The sequence below is a fragment of the Schistocerca cancellata genome, chromosome 1, assembly GCF_023864275.1.
Source record: "Schistocerca cancellata isolate TAMUIC-IGC-003103 chromosome 1, iqSchCanc2.1, whole genome shotgun sequence".
Lineage (NCBI taxonomy): Eukaryota > Metazoa > Arthropoda > Insecta > Orthoptera > Acrididae > Schistocerca > Schistocerca cancellata.
Window position 1 is genome coordinate 441,321,416 of NC_064626.1, and position 21,399 is coordinate 441,342,814.

At 44.4% G+C, this 21,399-nt stretch overlaps 1 protein-coding gene across 1 annotated transcript in view; it reads right to left on the reverse strand.

Annotated features, from left to right (window-relative positions):
- Positions 1 to 1,029: 1,029 nt before the first annotated feature.
- LOC126181718 (uncharacterized) overlaps positions 1,030 to 21,399 on the reverse strand; it is a gene marked incomplete at its 5' end in the record, with an annotated part of 89,602 nt that continues 69,232 nt past the window's right edge. Inside the window, 4 exons of the mRNA XM_049924796.1 lie at positions 1,030 to 1,057; positions 1,333 to 1,554; positions 12,848 to 14,499; positions 20,179 to 20,398. Coding sequence (XP_049780753.1) covers positions 1,030 to 1,057; positions 1,333 to 1,554; positions 12,848 to 14,499; positions 20,179 to 20,398 — 2,122 coding nt within the window. The remainder of the gene's footprint in view (positions 1,058 to 1,332; positions 1,555 to 12,847; positions 14,500 to 20,178; positions 20,399 to 21,399) is intronic.

Consider the following 21,399-nt stretch of genomic DNA (forward strand, 5'->3'; position numbering starts at 1 on the left):
GGATAGTGGAAGTAAAGAAAAATACGAGGCGTATTCGGAAAGTAACGTCCGACTAGGTGCGAAATGGAAACGACTGTGAAAATCCGATGGAGCTTTGCACAGATGTGTTGGGCAATGTCTTTAGTGTGCCTGTCGATCGCTTCACGTCACTGTGTTCAGTTCAGAGAGCAAAGTGATTTCGTATAAATGCATAAAACCACAGTGCCTCCCGCCAAGTATGTGGATGTGGTCAGAGATGTTGCCTGAAGCTATGTGGCCCACATAACATAAATCTCATGCGTTTCTTTCTTCAAGACAATTTTCAGCCGCATTTTGCAGGGGCAATGAAGACGCTCCTGCAGTGTGTTTGATCGCCCCCAATGCAGCCCTTAATTAGCTCTCTCGGTTGTTCACCTCCGCTCACATGATCCACTGTGTGCAAAGACATTTGGGCACAAACAACGAAAGTCAGATCAGCGTAGAAAGTTGACGGAAAGCATAGGCGGCTCGTTTCTGTGACGAGGGTACTGTGAAGTTTCTATAGCGCCACGACAAAGGCGATTTCTTTCTGTGACCACGGCACGGGGAAGTTTATATAAAGCCACGACAAATGACTAAGTGGGAGCGGCAACAATTGACTAAGGTAGCTGGAAGGTGTGGCTAACTGTTGCGATTAAAAGAAATTTTGATTTCACTGTGGTTTTCATTTGGCTGACTGGAACTTACTTTCACAAAAGCCATCGTATTTCTTTATTGATTTTACAAATGAATTACTAGTTTTTATTTCTTTGCAACGTGTTGATTGTGAGCCACAGAAAAGTGGAAAGAGCTGTGTAAATATTGTTTTGCGTGTAATGAAGGTAGTTACCTCTTCGGTTTATTGGTACTCCATTTGATTTTCCATACACGTCGAAAAGTCACCCTACGTTAAATAAAGATTCAGTGGTTGTTCCCAGTTTCAACAAACGTCTTCTGAGTAAGCCAGTGCCACATCAATTTAAGTGTCACCCGAGTAAAGACTGTCTGCAGCGCTGACGAAAATACATTCGTTTACAACCTCACATACAGAACACTTTGCCTGCAAAGAGCGTGGCATTATTCGTTACACCACCACACTCTTTGACGGTCTCCACTTTAAGAGCATTGTATGTAATCATCGTTTTGAGTAAGGTACCGTATTTCAACAACTTTCTCCTTCACACGATGTTTGGCACTCGGTGTTACGTCGCGGGTCTGGAGACGGGTATAACTCAGCAGAGGCCGGCGTCCTTGGCGTCGAGGAAGAGCGGGTCGGTGTGGAAGTGCCTGCCGTTGGGGCGGCGGCCGGCGGCGGAGACGAGCTGCGGGGGCGGCTTGTGGGAGCGCGCGCGGCGCCGCCTCCAGACGCGCACCAGCAGCGTAGCCGTGACGAGCAGCACGAGCGCCGCCAGCGCCGCGCCGCCGATGGCCGCGTACAGCACCGGTACAGCCGCCTGGTACGCGCAGTTGGCGTCGTCCTCGTCGAAGCCGGACGGGCAGTGGCGCGCGCCGTCGCACCACAGCGCCGCGCTGATGCACGCGTTCAGCTCCGGACACCTGCCGACAGCCGAACGTAGCACTTAAAACACTTTTTAACGCGAGACAAATGTGATGATCGCATTGTTTGAATAGGGAACGGTTTTCCGTCTCTGTAGGGTCATCACCTAAACCAGTCTCTCATACCAAGAGTGACATTGTCATAAAATTACGCTGAACTTACCGATCTGCTTATAAATCTATGTTTGATTGCGGCCAATAGATATACAGGGTGTTACAAAAAGGTACGGCCAAACTTTCAGGAAACATTCCTCACACACAAAGATAGAAAATATGTTATGTGGACATGTGTCCGGAAACGCTTGCTTTCAATGTTAGAGCTCATTTTATTACTTATCTTCAAATCACATTAATCATGGAATGGAAACACACAGCAACAGAACGTACCAGCGTGACTTCAAACACTTTGTTACAGGAAATGTTCCAAATGTCCTCTGTTAGCGAGGATACATGCATCCACCCTCCGTAGCATGCAATCCCTGATGCGCTGATGCAGCCCTGGAGAATGGCGTATTGTATCACAGCCGTCCACAATACGAGCACGAAGAGTCTCTACATTTGGTACCGGGGTTGCGTAGACAAGAACTTTCAAGTGCCCCCATAAATGAAAGTCAAGAGGGTTGAGGTCAGGAGAGCGTGGAGGCCACGGAATTGGTCCGCCTCTACTAATCCATCGGTCACCGAAACTGTTGTTGAGAAGCGTACGAACACTTCGACTGAAATGTGCAGGAGCTCCATGGTGCATGAACCACATGTTGTGTCGTACTTGTAAAGGCACATGTTCTAGCAGCTCAGATAGAGTATCCCGTATGAAATCATGATAACGTGCTCCATTGAGCGTAGGTGGAAGAACATGGAGCCCAATCAAGACATCACCAACAATGCCTGCCCAAACGTTCACAGAAAATCTGTGTTGATGACGTGATTGCACAATTGCGTGCGGATTCTCGTCAGCCCACACATGTTGATTGTGAAAATTTACAATTTGATCACGTTGGAATGAAGCCTCATCCGTAAAGAGAACATTTGCATTGAAATGAGGATTCACACATTGTTGGGTGAACAATTCGCAGAAGTGTACCTGTGGAGGCCAATAAGCTGCTGATAGTGCCTGCACACGCTGTACATGGTACGGAAACAACTGGTTCTCCCGTAGCACTCTCCATAGAGTGACGTGGTCAACGTTGCCTTGTACAGCAGCAACTTCTCTGACGCTGACATTAGGCTTATCGTCAACTGCAAGAAGAATTGCCTCGTCCATTGTAGGTGTCCTCGTCGTTCTAGGTCTTTCCCAGTCGCGAGTCATAGGCTGGAATGTTCCGTGCTCCCTAAGGCGCCGATCAATTGCTTCGAACGTCTTCCTGTCGGGACACCTTCGTTCTGGAAATCTGTCTCGATACAAGCGTATCGCGCTATGCCCCGTGCTAATCCATACATCAAATGGGCATCTGCCAACTCCGCATTTGTAAACATTGCACTGACTGCAAAACCACGTTCGTGATGAACACTAACCTGTTGATGCTACGTACAGATGTGACTGTAGAGCAATGAGTCGCATGTCAACACAAGCACCGAAGTCAACAGTACCTTCCTTCAAATATGCCAACTGGCGGTGAATCGAGGACGTACAGTACATACTGACGAAACTAAAATGAGCTATAACATGGAAATTAAGCGTTTCCGGAGACATGTTCACATAACATCTTTTCTTTAATTGTGTGTGAAGAACGTTTCCTGAAAGTTTGGCCGTACCTTTTTGTAACACACTGTACACTGTCTGATAAGAAGTACCCGGACAGTCTTCTGGTCCCGACTGTGAGCCGTGCCGGCTCGTATCGATTGATCGATCGTGGTGGCATGGTGTGATCTTTCGGATCGGCCGTTTGACGTGGCTTTTGGCCGCGACGGGTGTGGGGGCTAGTAAGGGAACAACGGGGGAGCCGCGCTGGGAGTGAGAATCAGAGACGAGCGTGGTTGACACGTTTGCAAGACCGAACCTAGTTTGTAGTGTGGGAACTGGACTCGGCCACATTACCCGAATCGAGTCGTGCGGCCATGATTTGGATCTGTAAAGGCATTTATAAAAGATTTGGTGAGAATTGCTTGTCATATTCTCGGTGCGCATATTATACTGATCCTTGCTTCCCAAGTATCGGCACCATAACTAGAACTGTTGTCTTGCCAACCAAAAGGTCCCCTCTATTTAGTGCTGTTTAAGTAAACACGTGTTATTGTGTTTGGTTAAAGGTTTATCTGGTTTTTGTGATGTGATACAGTCCGAGTAAGCGAAGTGTATTAATTGGTACTATTGCTGTTCGGAGTGACGGACGGCGTAAGCCAGTATGATGAAACTGTAATTTTTTTCGTGGTACAGTGAGCCGTGTGAGCCGGCCGTAGTGGTCCAACGGGTCTAGGCGCTACAGTCTGGAACCTCACGACCGCTACGGTCGCAGGTTCCAGTCCTACCTCGGTCATGGATGTGTGGGATGTCCTTAGGTTAGTTAGGTTTAAGTAGTTATAAGTTCTAGAGGACTAATGACCTCAGAAATTAAGTCCCATAGTGCTCAGGGCCATGTGAACCATTTTTTGAGCCGTGTGGACGTTGTTATAGTTGGTTCAAAGCACAGTCTTAACTTTGAATCTGTACGTTCTGTATTATCAAATTGCATTACATGTTAACTCGTAAACTGTGAAATGATAGCCTTACTTGACTGTTTAAGTTTATCAGTATCCTGTTAAGGGGTAATTTGAATGAGCTCGCCACTTTCAGTGAGCATATGTTAACCTACTACTGTAGTTTAAATTACTAAGCTGATTTGGTATTGTGCTATCCACCCTCGTCCTTTAAAGTTGTCAAGGGCATTAGTTATTGATTCACCCTTACTATTTTATTTCAATGTACGCGAAATAGGCTGTTATTTTTTACATCATAGTTATTTTATGTGTGAGGAATTAATGTTTGCCGTTTTCTGCCCCCCCCCCCCCCCTCCCCACAGTTTTCTCTGAAATTGTGTAGTAGCACGGGCACTAAGACCTTTTTTTCCAGTGTGTTATAGTGTACTGTGTGCGGCACCCTGTCCAGCTCGCCCGCCTGCTGTGGGTTCTGGGTCTAGCCGTCTCGGGTCTGGGTCCAGTGGGCCCCACTTCTGCTTCTTGAATTTCCCCGTTCCTATGTTACGTCGCCTGTTTTGAAAATGTGTAACGAAGGGGTGTAGCTGTTGGTACTTTCTTTTGTGTTAAAAAGAAATTGTGTTATCCATTATTGGTTAAACTTTATCTCATTATTGTAGTCTCATTCTGGGAGCTTCACTGTGTATAGAATTTAATTAACTTGCAAGTCACTTAATGCTTGCTTGATGATTAATGTTATTGTTTGAATAGGGCGGTTGCCCGTGCTTGTAAGGATATTGAATTTTAAAGATGAAATTTTATTTCGCCAAAGAAAAGTTAATAAAAGTGTTGTTGTTATAAACTGTAAATGTTGCTTATGTGGCCCGGCCCTCCCGCTCAACAGCAATTGCCTGATTAGGGTCGATTAACCACCACAGACTGTATACCAATTACGTTCCTTTCGGAGTATGCTGATGCATTAGCTCCATACATAACAATCATATTCAACCGTTCGCTCGACGAAAGATCCGTACCCGAAGACTGCAAAGATGCAAAGGTCACACCAATATTCAAGAAAGTTAGTAGGAGTAATCCACTAAATTACAGGCCCATATCGTTAACTTGATATGGAGCAGGATTTTAGAACATATATTGTGTTCGACCATTATGAATTACTTCGAAGGAAACGGTCTATTGACACACAGTCAACATGGGTTTAGAAAACATCGTTCCTGTGTAACACAACTAGCTATTTATTCACATAAAGTGCTGAGTGCTATTGACGAGGGATTTCAGATCGATTCCGTATTCCTGGATTTCCGGAAGGCTTCTGACACTGTACAACACAAGCGGCTCGTAGTGAAATTGCGTGCTTATGGAATATCGTCTCACTTATGTGATTGGATTTGCGATTTCCTGTCAGAGAGGTCACAGTTCGTAGTAATTGACGGGAAGTGATCGAGTAAAATAGAAGTGATTTCTGGCGTTCCCCAAGGTGGTTTTATAGGCCCTTTGCTGTTCCTTATCTATATACATGATTTGGGAGACAATCTGAGCAGCCGTCTTCGGTTGTTTGCAGATGACGCTATCGTTTATCGACTAATAAAGTCATCAGAAGATCAAAACAAACTGCAAAACCATAAAAAATATCTGAATGGTGCGAAAAATGGCAGCTGAATCTAAGTAACGAAAAGTGTGAGGTTATACACATGAGTGCTAAAAGGAACTCCTTAAACTTCGGTTACACGATAAATCAGTCTAATCTAAAAGCCGTAAATTCAACTAAATTCCTAGGTATTACGATTATGAACAACTTAAATTGGAAAGAAAACATAGAAAATGTTGTGGGGAAGGCAAACCAATGGTTGCGTTTTATTGGAAGGACACTTATAAAATTTAACAGACCTACTAAGGAGACTGCCTACACTACGCTTGTCCGTCCTCTTTTAGAATACTACTGCGCGGTGTGGGATCCTTACCAGATAGGACTGACGGAGAACATCGAAAAAGTTCAAAGAAAGGCAGCACGTTTCGTACTATACCGAAATATGGGAGAGAGTTTCACAGAAATGATACAGGATTTGGGCTCGAAATCATTAAAGTAAAGGAGTTTTACGTTGCGACAGAATCTTCTCACCAAATTCCAATCACCAGTTTTCTCCTCCGAAAGCGAAAATATTTTGCTGATACCGACCTACTTAGGGAGGAACGATCACCACGATAAAATAAGGGAATTCAGAGTCCGTACGGAAAGGTATAGGTGTTCGTTCTTACCGCATGCTGTACGAATTGGAATAATAGGAACGATCACCACGATAAAATAAGGGAATTCAGAATCCGTACGGAAAGGTATAGGTGTTTGTTCTTACCGCATGCTGTACGAATTGGAATAATAGAGAATTGTGAAGGTGGTTCAATCGACCCTCTGCCAGGCACTTAAATGTGGTTTGCAGAGTATCCATGTAGACGTAGATGTAGATGTAGACAGTCAAATGAGTTGCGGATTAGGTCTGATGTAACTACTTCTTACAGGAGATACGTTAAGTCTCAGCTTCATCTTCAATATGGGTAAAAGCTAAAGCAATGAATTAAATTTTGTAGTAATGCCTGGATTTTAACACCAACTACGTAGCTATATTATCCACTAAATGACCACAGCATTATTGCTAACATAACTGCATGGATTTCCCTAGTCCAGTGCCCTCCCAAACACAAACTCCTGCTCACACTGCATCCCGTCTTGAATTTCCCTTCCTTAAATCGCTAATACTGCTGAGGCTATCTGATATAGAAATAACACCCCAGCTTTCTGTGTAATGGGGAAATCGTGCCTGTACCTCAGGCGTAGGTAACTGCAGTTTCCTGGAAAAGCAAATTTTCATAACTTCAGCTTCTATCCTTTTCAAATAAAAAGCTGAGACTCTATTTGTATCTAGGAAAATTACAACAACATCAACAACAACATCATCTCAATAAATCACTTACAGCTCGGTTGCAGGCAGGATTTCCCCATTACGCACAAAGTTTGGGTACTATTCCAATATCGGAGAGCCTCGGTAATGCTGACCATTTAAGAAGAGGAAAATCAAGATGGCTGAGGTTCGAATTGAAGTTTGTGTTAGGGACGGCGGTGGAGTAGGATATTCCGTGCAGCTGCAGGATTGCACATACCCATAATAAACACGAGACCTTGGTTCAAGTCCCGCGCTTGGCACAAATTTTAATTCATTACCTCAGCTACTATCTTTATTGCGGAATTGACCACTAGATGTCACAAAAGGTGGACTCACCAATATAAATCTTTCATTTTGTATTGCAGTCTATGTGAATCTTGGTACACCTGCACTCCAACCTGAGTCCTTTCCCATTCACAGGTAATTTCTCTGCAGACTGAGCTATCCAAGCACGACTCATGACCCGCCTTCACATATTTCCTCCTATACCTCATCTGCACTACGTTGTCAGAAGAAAAGCAGAACCAGCAGAATGGGTCGGTCTGGAATGATTTTAGACTTTCAACGTGACTAGACAACACCTGACCAACAAATCCATTAGGGACGTTTCAGCCTTCCCAAAGCTGCCATGTCGACTATTTGTGAGGCAAATGTGAAGTGAAAACGCGAAGAATGGGATAAAATGATCCTAATAGAAACGAATGACTGCAGAAAGACTCACGCTACATCCTGTGATAATCCGATGGAAGGCTCTGGATTTGACGAATTACTGCAGAATATTACCTGCCACCATATGTAGTGCAAAAAATGAAGCACGGGAGACGTGGTGTTACGCTATAAGTGTGCTTTTCACGACTCATGATTGGGCCCATTATTGCGCTAAAGAAACCACTAATTCTGGAACGGTATGAAAACATTTTACAGCACTAAGTTCTGCTTACTGTAGGGGAACAGGGGAGACGATGATCGTATCAGCATAACGATGCACCCTCTCGCTAAGTAGGATCTGTGAGGCAATGGTTTGTGGCCAACAGCTTTCCTACAGTAGACGTGCCTGCCGTTAGTCTAGACCTAGAACGAATGGAACTCCTTTGGAATGACTTAGAACGTCCACTTAGCCCAAGAATCCAGCGTCCAACATCATTATATTGTATGCTTTCGGTTATTGAGCAAGAATAGGTTGCCGTTCCTCCACCGACATTGAGACTCCAGTTGAAAGTGTCCTTTGCAGACCCTAAATTGTCATAAAGGCGAAGGATGGACACACCCCATATTAATGACTACTAATAGCTGTCCGGATGCTTTTGATAAGATAGTGTACTCTAAATCGATACTTCCAGATAAAAACTGCTTTGCAATGTAGCCTAAAATTGTATGTAATAAGACACTAATGTAACGTAACAGACACTCCAGACTACTAGATAAAATGGCATGAAATTATCCGCCGGTTTCCGTATCGATATTTTTACGTATATTCCTTTTATCAGTTATTTTGTGTAGTTAATATTTCGTATCTGGTTCCTATTTTACAAATTACCTTCAGGTTTACTAATTTTCATTGGAAGTCAGAACCAATCAGATTCGCAGTGGCATATTAACCTTTGTGGAAAATAGCAGTCCAGAAGAAATTGTATGTCGTCAATATTTGAAATACACAAAGGATAGGCCTCTGCACTGCTACCCAGAAACGCACTAACTCACAATGGGCGAAGAGACAATAACAACTTATCATGGGGACCCAGAATAGCGCTGTATCATCAAACGAATCTCAATTCTCTCTGTAAATTACGCTTACGCCTCAGCAGTCTTTCCAGCGGGTCTGCATGCAGGGAATGACTAAACAGGAGGAGGTGTAGTTTCATATGCCTATTTTAATTACACAGAAATGTTTTCTTCCACGACTTGTAATTTCATCAGAAAGACTGTATCAAATGAATGACTTTCAATTCCTCCGTGTGTAAATAAATACTAAATCACTCGTGGTAGCATAATGATAACATTCTCCTCCGCCAGCCGTCTAACTACCGCTGTATAGCATCAGCAGAATCTTGGAGCAGTCGCACATCCACTCTGACTCGTCAAGTTCTCCGATTTCAGCGTCATCAAAAATCTGTGGAACCGTCTGGAACAGTTACTTCTGTCTCGAACGATACCCACAGATCTGGCTGATAGTGAGACTCGGATACTGACGTCTTCTACCTCCACTACTTCGTACTGCCTATGCTATAGTGACTAACAGCTGTTATCAACGCTCATGAAAGCATTACTCGAACTGTGACTTTATTTTTTCCTGGAAAAGTCGTAAGAAGATCACTCAACCCGAGTCTTCAGAGGACGGCTTGATGACACATTTAGAAAGACCATTGCGTAATACGTGCATAAAATGGCTTTAGTATTCGATAGTCAGTACTTCTCGAACGCACCGGTTGCCTCTTCAAAGTAACAGCTCTAGTTTCATCTAGTAACGGTAAAAGTTAAATATGTGGAGCGATTTTCGAAAGTTCAGAACGTATTATCGACGAAAACTATGCATCTTTTGTGTCTGACCATACGGCATAATTGTCAAAATGCCTAGAACGCAGATTCCAGTGGCAGCGATCTTTCTTCAGTAACAGAAAGGATGGGCTTGAGAAGCAGGTCATTGTAACTTACCCGCTACTATCAAGGAACTTAGCACCCATTTTGTAGAGACATAATGAACTTTGTAATCCCAAAAGACTATTGTGGAGAAGATTCGGGATTCCCAGTGCAAATGTTAAGGTGATCTTTGATAATGTTCACGATCTGGCTCAGTACAAAACATATGTTATGTGAGTTGTTTGATCATTAATCTTGCTTCCGCCAGTTTCCTGCTCTAATAACGTCGGACGATATTTCTATCAGACAGAAACACTTGCTCAACCGACAGGTGGTGGACTCGTGTCTCATTGAAAAACCCCGAGTCTTTCAAACCATATATTTCTGAGTCGCTCTGGTGAACACCAGTAGATTCTACTGAGCGTTTTCTGTAGCTCTTCTAACAAATAGCTTCAGAAAATTACGTTTTCTTTCAGAAAACGTACTGTCTGGGTGAAAGTAAAGTTCTACTCATCCTCATAAGTGGCTTACACTCTATACTTCTTGTATTACAGGGCTGTGATTATAGGGCTGAGCATGCCAGGAGGCAGGTTGTGGGGTGATGTGCAGTAGCAAGTAACAGTGTAACATAATGTTCCTGCGTCTCTATTGTGAGCTCCACGGTGCGGTTAGAATATTTACAGTTGATGTTCGTGTTGGTGCGTGTGTGGTTGGGGAACTTAGCCGCTGTGATGTCATTATGGATTGCATAAGGCTAACACGGTAAGTATCACTTTTAGAAGCGACACCGAGAGCTTTCGAAGCAGACAATTTTTTGTATGGCGAGTCAGAAGCAGATGAGTTGACCAATGTGGTGCTCACCCCAGTGTTGACAGTTACCAAAGTAAGCAACAATTGAAGTGTGAAATGCTGGACACGACTGTTAGTGCACTGGAAATCCCACGAAGTATTCTCCATCCATCTCTCAGCAAAAAGCATGACGCAGCACATCACTGGTCCCACTGAAAGTAGTATGTTCTCGCTTTCCACCTTTTGAACTTGACTTATCCAATCTGTCATTGTCAGAAGTGAAAATGACAATAAATGGTAGAGAAAGTGCTAAGGCAAACCAAAGACTGAACCCTGGACCTTTTTCTGGTGCTGACAGTTATACATAATGTTGCGGAGGCACTTTCTGCACATCTCTTGTTTATGCCAAGTGACCAATTCGGCGGATTATGGCAAATTTCTCTGCCAAGATATATAGTTTCATTTCAATATTCTATGAGTGATTTTTATATTTATTTTTCATGCCTATGTAGGCAGATTAGGGTAACGTGAGTACAAGTTGAATGTACTTTATCATTTGACGATGTAGCTCATTGTTGTTTTTAGCGTAAGGTTTACGACAATGTTTACGACACTGCATCTGTTATGTCTTACTCAGTACTCAAGATGATTTGAGCATGTGCCCTGTTAACTGTATGACGAGGAACTTGGACGCAGGTCGACTTTTGAACGTATGCTCGGATAATTATTTCATTAGACCTCTGTTACTTTTTCATGAGGGACACGTATGTCAAACTTCTTTTCTACATCTGCATCTACATCGCTACTCTGGTAATCACACTTAAGTGCCTGGCAATGGAGTCATAGAACCATCTTCACTCAAATTCTCTGTTATTACACTTGAACAGGAAGCTCTGATTATTACTTATTTTATTAAAATGATCGTTTCTCCCTCTGTAGGACGACGCCAACGAATTCGGAGGAGAAAGCTGGTGATAGAAATTTTGTGAGAAGACTCCGCTGAAACGAAAAACGTCTTTCTTTTAATTATGTCCACCCTAAATTTTGTATCACACCCGTTACTCTCTCTCTCCCCTATTTCTAGCTAATACAAGACGTGGGTCCCTTCTTTGGACAATCTCGAAGTACTCCGTTAATCTTATGTGGTAAGGATCCTACTCTACGCAGCAGTACTCCGAATTTAACGAATTAAATGTTAGTGACAAGTAAACGTCATTGAAAACTGTCATTAGAATTGTTTTAGTGTAGATTCGTTAACACGAATGTTGCAGTATTGATTTTTACGTATTTTGAGTATGTAAGTTTTGATAATGGAGCAAACATTGCCATACGTTATTTTTCATGCAAGGTTTGTGCTACATAAATATGCCCGTTGACAGTTTGGATTTGAGATGCGACTCGCCGTTAAGCCGGCCGCGGTGGCCGTGCGGTTCTAGGCGCTGCAGTCCGGAACCGCGGGACTGCTACGGTCGCAGGTTCGAATCCTGCCTCGGGCATGGATGTGTGTGATGTCTTTAGGTTAGTTAGGTTTAAGTAGTTCTAAGTTCTAGGGGACTGATAACCTAAGATGTTAAGTCCCACAGTGCTCCGAGCCATTTGAACCATTTTTTTCGACTCGCCGTTAGCTGTAAGCGCGTGCATGGGTGCTGAACGAGCCACTAGCGACATCAGCTGTTTTCCTATAGAAATGACTCTAGCGCAAATACTTAATCTATTTCAGCATTCTTCACGAATAAATTTACACTGTCAAATTGGGCTGACATTACATGTGACTATGTATCATGTGTGTATTACCCCTCTGTGAATCGGCTGTCGCATAACCAAGCAATATCAGTGCAGGTACATATGTTACAGTTCAGTGGACGACTATTGAAATATTAAGAACTGTGTTTCCAAGTTTATTTTTGTTTTGCTATAAATGTTCTGTATTTTGGCTTTAATAGGCCTGGCTTGAAAATGAACTTGGTTGTTCGAAGCCATCCCCAGCATAATAACACGGAACTGTGATTGAATTAGGATAAGGAATAATAGAATTGTTTGTGAAAATGTTATGAAATGGACATCGCTAGTCACCGTATGGTGGAAATGTTGAGTATCAGGCAGGCACAACAGAAAGACTGCTAAACAAGTAAGAATCGGCCAACAGATGTTCTTCAGAATTAGACAGCAGCGACCCCCCCCCCCCCCACACACACACACACATTCACTGAAAAATAACTCACACACACACACGTCCAATGTCCCTGGCTGGATTTAGCAACTAGAGACTGAGGTCATGTGTGGTTGAGATGTGACTGAGTGAATCTGCGTATGTGTCACTATTCCACCCTAAGTTCTTCATAGAGCAGTTTGTGGTATGTTACCGATATAAGCATTCCGAAGGCGCTGCAGAGGAGGCAGTGAGCAGATAGCTGGATGCAGAGAGCAGAGGTCGCCGTGACACCTCCATCCACGTGACGGCATAGCTGGTGCCGGGCCGTCTCTCCAGGAACTCGACCACCAGGCTGCGCGCGTGTGGCGACCGCAGCGCAGGAAGGATATCTGCCGGCTGCACTGGACTGCGGTGGTCCCAGCCGTCCGAAAACACGTCCACAACGCCCCCTCCGGACACCTCGTTGTCTGCGGCAGAGCCAGCACTGGCGGGACACACCACTACCGAGGGCCTGTGACCGTCTCCAGAGTGCACCAGTATGCGGTTCGGCGTCGGACAGTCGCGCCTGTCGCCTGCGATCTCCCAGCCTGCGATCTTTACGTACAGGTAGTTATTGAGCGCGTCCTCCGGTTGGATGAGCCACGGAAGGTGTATGCACCGCGACGGCAGGACGTCGTTCGAGTCGCTCTGGACACCTTCCTCCACCTTCAGCTTAGGCAGTTCGGAAGAGGTGGGAGCTTTGACAGCCGCGCCGCCCAAGAGTATTTCGCCACTGGAGCCGCGAAGTACGACGTTTTCCTTGGACTGTCCGCAGGCAGGTGTGCTGGCGTCGGAGCTGGAGATGAATTCGTACTCTCCGTCGAAGAAGAAGTCTTTGAAGTCCTGGGTGATGTTCATGAACGTTACGGTGAAGTTGACCTCTACGGTAGATGAGGTCAGTGTGTCGATCACGACCGGTTCGAGCACTGGAGAGCAAAAGCAGTCTCTCTGTATTTTTACGCCCGTCCAGGGGTACTCCGACAGGGAGAGCTCCGCCACGCCGACGCGCTTCCTCCTGGGATATTTCTTGAGCGGCAGTTTGAGCGGGACGGCGCACGACCAGCGGTCGGTGTCGGCGTCGCGGCGCGTCTGGCACGGCCGGCCGCCGAACCTGGCGCGCGCCAGCGTGAGGCGCACGCGCTCGCCCGGCGCCGCCTCGAAGCGCAGCACGCAGCTGAGGTTGTGCGCGCCGCCGCGGCCGTACAGGAAAACGCTGCGCGGCGACTGGAAGCGGCCGGCGCGCGGCGACAGCGGCGACGAGCGGAAGACGCGGTCGCAGGGGCCGGCCTCGGCGCCGGCGGCGGGCGCGCCCTCCAGCGACGTGTCGACGAACTCGTAGCGCAGCAGGAACGATAGCGGGAAGAGCGCGCTCGCCTGGAACGTGTCGAGCGTCAGCTCCGGGCCCGACGACACGTAGCTCTCGGGCAGCGCGCAGGGCCGCGTGTGGCGCGTGCTGTTGCTGAGCAGGCTGTGGTCGCAGAGGCGCGGCGCCTCCTCCTTGCAGAACTCGCCCAGCAGCTGCACCGCCCCCGCGCCGCCCCCGCCGCTGCTGTTGGTCACCGGGTCGAGCCGGCCGTCCCACAGGTGCACGCAGCCCGCCACCGCCGCCCCCGTGTCCCAGTCGGCGCGGTGGAACTTGAGGAACGACAGCCACACCGTCTCGTGGCGCCGGCCCTGGAAGTGGTAGCGGCACGTCGTGTTGGGCGGCAGCGAGTGCTGCGGGCTCTCCACCTCGCCCCACGGCGCGTCGAAGCTCGTCAGCAGGAACTCGCAGTGCCTGCGGTCGCGCACGTAGCTGTGCGACCGGGCGTCCACCAGCACCACCTGCCGAACAGGTAAAAAATCAGCGATCTCCTACGCATGTACGAGGGCTATCCGAAAAGTGAGATCCGAGCGGTCGGGAAATAGGAACCACAATGAACATCCGCTGAAGCTTTGCATAACTGTGTTGGACATTGTCTCTAGTCCCTAGTATACCACCCGATCTCTTCACGTCACTGTTTTCAGTTCTGAGCGCACAGTGATCACTTATAGACACCTACAAAATCATCTCTCCCACCAGGTATCATTGCCGGCAGAGACTTTGCTTGATTTCATGCAGTTCATACAAGTATATTGCATGCAAGTGAAAGTAAATTAGCCCTCGGCCACTATTTTTAACAAATTAATCTGGTTTCGACACTGCTAGGAGTGTCTTCCTCAGAATTTAAATCAAAGAATGGTCTATGTTCTATAATATATATATATATATATATATATATATATATATATATATATATATATATATATATATTAGCCCTTGGTCACTATTTTGAACAAATTAAGCTGGTTTCGACACTTCTCGGAGTGTCTTCCTCAAAATTTAAATCAAGTGTGTGTGTGTGTGTGTGTGTGTGTGTGTGTGGGTGTGGGTTATAGAATGTGTAAGTAGGCTGTTTAGGTTCTTATATTGGTAACGCCGCCGCCACGTAGCGCTCTCTCTATGAAAATCACTGGTTGTGCTGTGTGCAGTCTGTAGCTAGTTTGCATTGTTGTCTGCCATTGTAGTGTTGGGCAGCGGCAGCTGGATGTGAACAGCCCGTAGCGTTGCGCAGTTGGAGATGAGCCGCCAGCAGTGGTGGATGTGGGGAGAGAAATGGCGGAGTTTTGAAATTTGTAAAAATGGATATCATGAGCTGCTGTATATATTATGACTTTTGATTACTATTAACGTAAATACATTGTTTGTTCTCTATTAAAATCTTTCATTTGCTAACTATGCCTATCAGTAGTTAGTGACTTCAGTAGTTTGAATCTTTTATTTAGCTGGCAGTAGTGGCACTCGACGTATTGCAGTAGTTCGAGTAACGAAGATTTTTGTGAGGTAAGTGATTTGTGAAAGGTATTGTTTAATGTTAGTCAGGGCCATTCTTTTGTAGGGATTTTTGATAGTCAGATTGCGTTGCGCTAAAAATATTGTGTGTCAGTTTAAGCTCAGTCCTGTATAATTGTTGAAAGGGGATGTTTCAAATGGTATATATATATATATATATATATATATATATACCATTCTATAACACACTCACACACACACACACACACACACACACACACACACACACACACACTTGATTTAAATTTTGAGGAAGACACTCCTAGAAGTGTCGAAACCAGCTTAATTTGTTCAAAATAGTGACCAAGGGCTAATTTTCTTTCAATTCACGGTCTCTGAATGTACAGCCATGTACAAGATTTTGATATTGCATGAAATTACTTCTTCATTACAGGTCTCGGTTGCACGCTGCAGGGGCAATGAGAACGTTCCTGCAGCGTTTTCGATGGGAGGTGTTTGATCATACAGGCCGGACTTGGCTCGCTCCGATTTTCTCCTCTGCTCACATGAACCATCGGCGCAGATGACAAGCTCCAGTCAGTGAAGGGAATTGGAATAAAATACAAGCGGCTGCCTTCTATAACGAGGATATTGAAGAGTTGGTACAATACTACGACAAATGCCCGAATCGGACGCGGCGATGTGTAGACAAATAGCTGCAAGCTGTAGCTAACTGTTGCAAATAAAACATTTTTGGTTCTCTGTGTGGTTTCCATGTCGCGACAGATCGGATCCTTCTTTCCGAATATCCCTCATCATACGTTTCAACATATTGTATGAGAATAACTACACATACCATGCATTCGGCACTTGCCACTGTAAAAGGCGGCTCTTGTCGATTTGGCAGTACTGTTGTAACTTTGTTGTAGCCTTGACAGTAAGTATTCATTCAGTCAGTTTCGTAGCGAGTAATGTGACGGTTTGCTGAATACTGAAACCGTTTTTTATTCCCTCCGTTGACTGTGAGACGTACAACAAAACACATTTCGTCGTCGCAATTTCATTTGAAAATAGCCAAAACCCACAGTTGTCAGGTACTGTAATACAAAATATAGTAAAGTTCATCTGTCTTTCTGACAGAGTACAGTGGGCACAAATATTGATTTCAGCATTTAGAAATAACGTCACGGCTGAGGACCAACACTCGACTCTAATGTAATGGTTGTTCTTAGCTTTGTAACACTGTTTAAGAAAGTTGTTATTGTGAACATAGAAGTCCGCCATTTGACCGCATAGATTGTTTTTTCTATTGTATAATTATGATTCAGGCCTGTGACCATTATCAAATACAAAAGTGTTAAGCATGATCAGACTTCTGTTAAACGAATTCATCGTCGAATTATATTTAACTTAATTATATAATGAAAGTTTCACAGTATATAAATGAAAACATACTCGTAAAGGGCCTGACAGAAATAGAACATATATTTCGACGATTACTTCGTTTATAACGTATGATGGTGCTTAACATTGTGGTTCTTGAAAATAGCCAATGGCTGAAGTCATAACTGTGCAATATCATAAAGATTCTATACAGTCAAATGGCAGAACATCCATTCAGACAGTTCTGAATGACTATGGTCCCAAGCTTCGTGTAGTTAAAATTACTGTTACTGGTTTCCTAATGATTACATGTTCTCTAAGAATGAAGTATATGTAAAGAAGAGAATAGTGTAATAAATAGTGGAAAGAGGAATTTCCTTTTGTGAGGAGAAGGTGTATACCAGCATGCCTGGTGTCAAAATGATCTGAAATGCCATTACGACGTTAACCACAGTGCGCAGTGTTTCCAGTAAAGGCTGTCCTCATGACTTACGCTTGAAGAATGCAGCTGACGCCGCTGAAGGAAAATATTGAGCATCAGGCTAACGTTCATGTTTGCAAAGGAACCACGTTTAGCAACCGAAGCTGGCTTCGCCTTTGCTTTTCATATTGTGAACACAAAGGAAGATTACACCGAGACGAAGTTTACAAACAACAATATTGCATAACTTGTTTTTGTGGACATCTTTTACTGTGGAAAGTGCCGAATGCATTGTAGGTGTAGTTAGTCTCATATACTATGCTGAGAGGATTGACAATACATGAGGGCTATTCGGAAAGTAGGATTCGATCAGTCGCGAAATGAGAAACTGCACTTGACTTTTGCATATACTTCAGATACTAGACATACAACAGAGAGGCAATTGAAAATACATATTTCTTCATTAAAGAAAGAAAAGAATTTCTTTCTTAATGTTAACTATTATTTTCCAAATAATGCAGCTCTCTTTGAATTGATTCCATAGGTTTCCAGTGCCCGGAGATACCTTTGGTGCAAACGTCTGCTATACACTGGGTGCATTAGAGCTAATGTATGAGGAGCTCTTACATAAAAATGAAATTAAATGAATCAGTAGTGTTTCAGGCTGAGTCCTTTTAAGCTTTTAGCTCAGATCTTCGTCGTGACATGATGTTTACAAAGAAAAAAAAACGGACGTAAAAACCAAACAACAGCCATGCAAAACGTGTGGAAAATTTATGTAAAAAAGCGACTGTCAAAAGCGTCCATGACCAACGATTACTTCATTCAAAACCAGGCAAATCCAGTTTTTCAATTCTTACACACAGATTATTTTTCTAAACTGGTATTATTTTATTTACCAGTTTTCCTTATTGTGCGTCTAGATGTTAACGTCATCACATCAATAACACAAAGATAAAAGAAAAATTTTGCGTCAGTGTGGCTCCCCGAAGGAGTAAGTGTTACCCGTACTCACGCTTCGCCCTTACCTGTAACGTTACAGTTCCATATCTAGTATCCTCGGCCCCGAACGCACGTCAGCCTCTAACCATTCATTTTTTATCTTAGCTACCAGCTAGTAGTTGCCAAGTTATGAGAACGCGCTTTCAATGTGGCTAATCGTCTGTGGTATTACAGGGGTGGATGGAAATACAGACTTAGCAATCCATCTCTTTTCAACTATTTGCAGGGACAAAGATTGCGACGTTTTCTCACTCTAATTGTTTGTAGAGGTTTTGTTCTTTCATCGACACTAGGTGCGTTGTCTGCTTGTAAGAAACCTCAAGCCCACAAGGCGTCTTCAAATGCTACCAACGTTACATAGAAAAGAACACTTTCCTCTTTTTTGTAAAACGTGATACTTAGCTCTAATAAATTTGAATGAATTCGTACTGCTCTTAGTGAACAATTCTTTGTTGACCATTAGTTTTGTTTCGAAGTTCGATTTGAAACAGACATAAAAACACATTGAAATTAAAACATCTTCGTAGTACGTGTATGTGAACACTGTTCGTGAGTCGATATGTTTATGTAATTCAGCAAAAAGGCCTAGGAAACAAACCATTCCGTAGATCACTCCAATCCATAATCACGAAACAGCTGTTAACTTGGATTCTAAATTTGTCTTGTTAAGCTCTCCTACCACGGTGTTTCCGTTAGAACGTAATTTTTAGTCGGCTTGAAAATGTTACTTCCTACAAAACTAGTCCCCAATAAAACATTATTCCCTGAAAGCAGCTTGTAGCTGAAATATGAATTACTTCGAACGTTCTTGACGTTTGTGATCAGTTTGTTACATGAACGTCAATTACAATAAACCATATTTTCAGTTTGTGTAATTTCACAGAGTATGAAGATATACGTACACGAATTTTCGCATGTTCTCTAAATTAGAAAACTGTATCGGACATTTTATCAGCCAGTGAAAGCACCAGCAAGGCTTACGAGTTCAGAAACATGAGCTGAAACAGTTCCCCTATTGATAATCTTCCTTTCATTGAGCTTATAAATCATGACAGGACAATGGTCCTGTCAACACGTTGCCGTTCGAAGCAATGACTATCGTCTTCCAGCTGATTTCGTTGGTAATAGCTTCACTTACGACGGAGCGAATTTCTAAAGTTATCACAGCAGACAGCAGGCAGTGAAATGTGACCAGTCGCAGAGAGCAGGGAAGTCCGATAGCTCCTATTAGTATCTCGCTGTTAGTTTTTGGTGATTAGAGCTGGACCAGTCAGCAGCAACTGGATCGACAGTGACACAAAAACTTATCCCGAAGTTATGAGACGGCAGCAAGAATGGCAATAAATACTGCCGCCAATATTGCCCAAAACACCCTTCAGTGACACACTGTGACTACGGCTGAGTAGCCATGGTACCAAGTATGGCAACTGTTACTGCATTCTCTTGGTACTTTTTCTCAACAGAGACAAATAACTTTCTTCAGGTAGTTGAACAAGAAAAGTGATGTGAAGCTTGAGGTTCCTCGGCGTAATGAATGATCAAATACCAATTACCCGTTTCCTTCTAGGCACTAATGAAACTAGAGATCGCTATGCATTGTAATTTAAACCTTTGGTGCGCGGGTAAGACAACCCAGAAAATAAAAAAAAGGCATATTCAAAAAGATAAGAACCACCGCAAACAACCTGTGCCGCCTCGCAAACGAGATTTCCATCGTCAAACCTTTAATTTTTACCTTGAAAATGAGGGGATGTTCAACAGTGAAAATGTCTGCATTTATCTAGCACATTACCCATGGGTTTTCTCAAATTATTAAAGTACTTGTTACTAATTACATGTGTAGCAACAGCCACAGCGAATAGCAATGAAACGTGGCAGGACTCACCTCAACTTGCAGCTCGAAGCCAGGCAAGTAGCTGAGCGGCACGGGGTGGAAGGGGTTGTCGTAGGGCGAGGTGTGGAACTCCAGCAGCATGTTGGGTCCGCTGCTGACGATGTCGGGCACTGCGTCGCCGCCGCACAGCCGCACCAGCACCGGGTCCGTCGTCGACGAGCCGTCGTAAATCGTCAGGTAGTCCTGCACCACGTTACACTGCTCCCACACCCTGTAATGTACACCGAGGTTACCGTTAACGACTCAGGTGAGTTATAGAAGAAAGTGTGTATCGGGAGAGTCATTCTTTGCTGCTGACCACTTGGCTAAGACTGAAACATATGTTCACAAGATGTGGCGAATGTCTCATAGCAACCGTCAGCCACGTGCTCATTTCTCGTGGGCCGATATGAAGAGACCCTGTAGGTCTACCATGTTGCCTGTAACCTCTGACGTACTGTGTAGAGCTGAATTGGATATTTTTAGGGAGTTCGTGATCCTCTAGAACTGACGTATAGGGCACAGTAATACAGTACCAAAAAACTCGGAGCTACTGTAGATGGTCCCTTGAAGAACAAAATTTGCGAAATAAATCCATGTCCAAAAATGGTATCCAACAGAACTATCGACCACCGAAGTAATAGGAAGAAACGCCTGGCTCAAGGTCACCTTCTCTGCAGCATAAGTGAAATTATGGAATGACGGATCGATTCTGGTAATGGGCCTGAAATTATTTTTTACGTTGCCGGCCGGTGTGTACAAGTGGTTCTAGGCGCTTCAGTCTGGAACCGCGCGACCGCTAAGGTCACACGTTCGAATCCTGCCTCGGGCATGGATGTGTGTGATGTCCTTAGGTTAGTTAGGTTTAAGTAGTTCTAAGTTCTAGGGGACTGATGACCTCAGATGTTAAGTCTCATAGCGCTCAGAACCATTTGAAACATATTCTTTACGTTAGACGAGGCAGGAGACGTACCGACTTCCACGACAACACAGTAGAGCGTAGAAACCGTCGTTTACTCCAGAAGTGGTGACCCTGAAGAGCGCAGGCTTTTGGACCAGGAGTAAGATAACTAACACGTTACAAATAATGCGATATGGACTGACGAATGTAGCTTCATTGTGAAGGTGTTTTTACGTGGACAAGAGCCGTTATTGGTCGGAACACAACCCAAGTGTCACTCTTGTACGTGGTGTTCGGGTACGCTTTGGCATAAACGTGTGGGCTAGAATCGT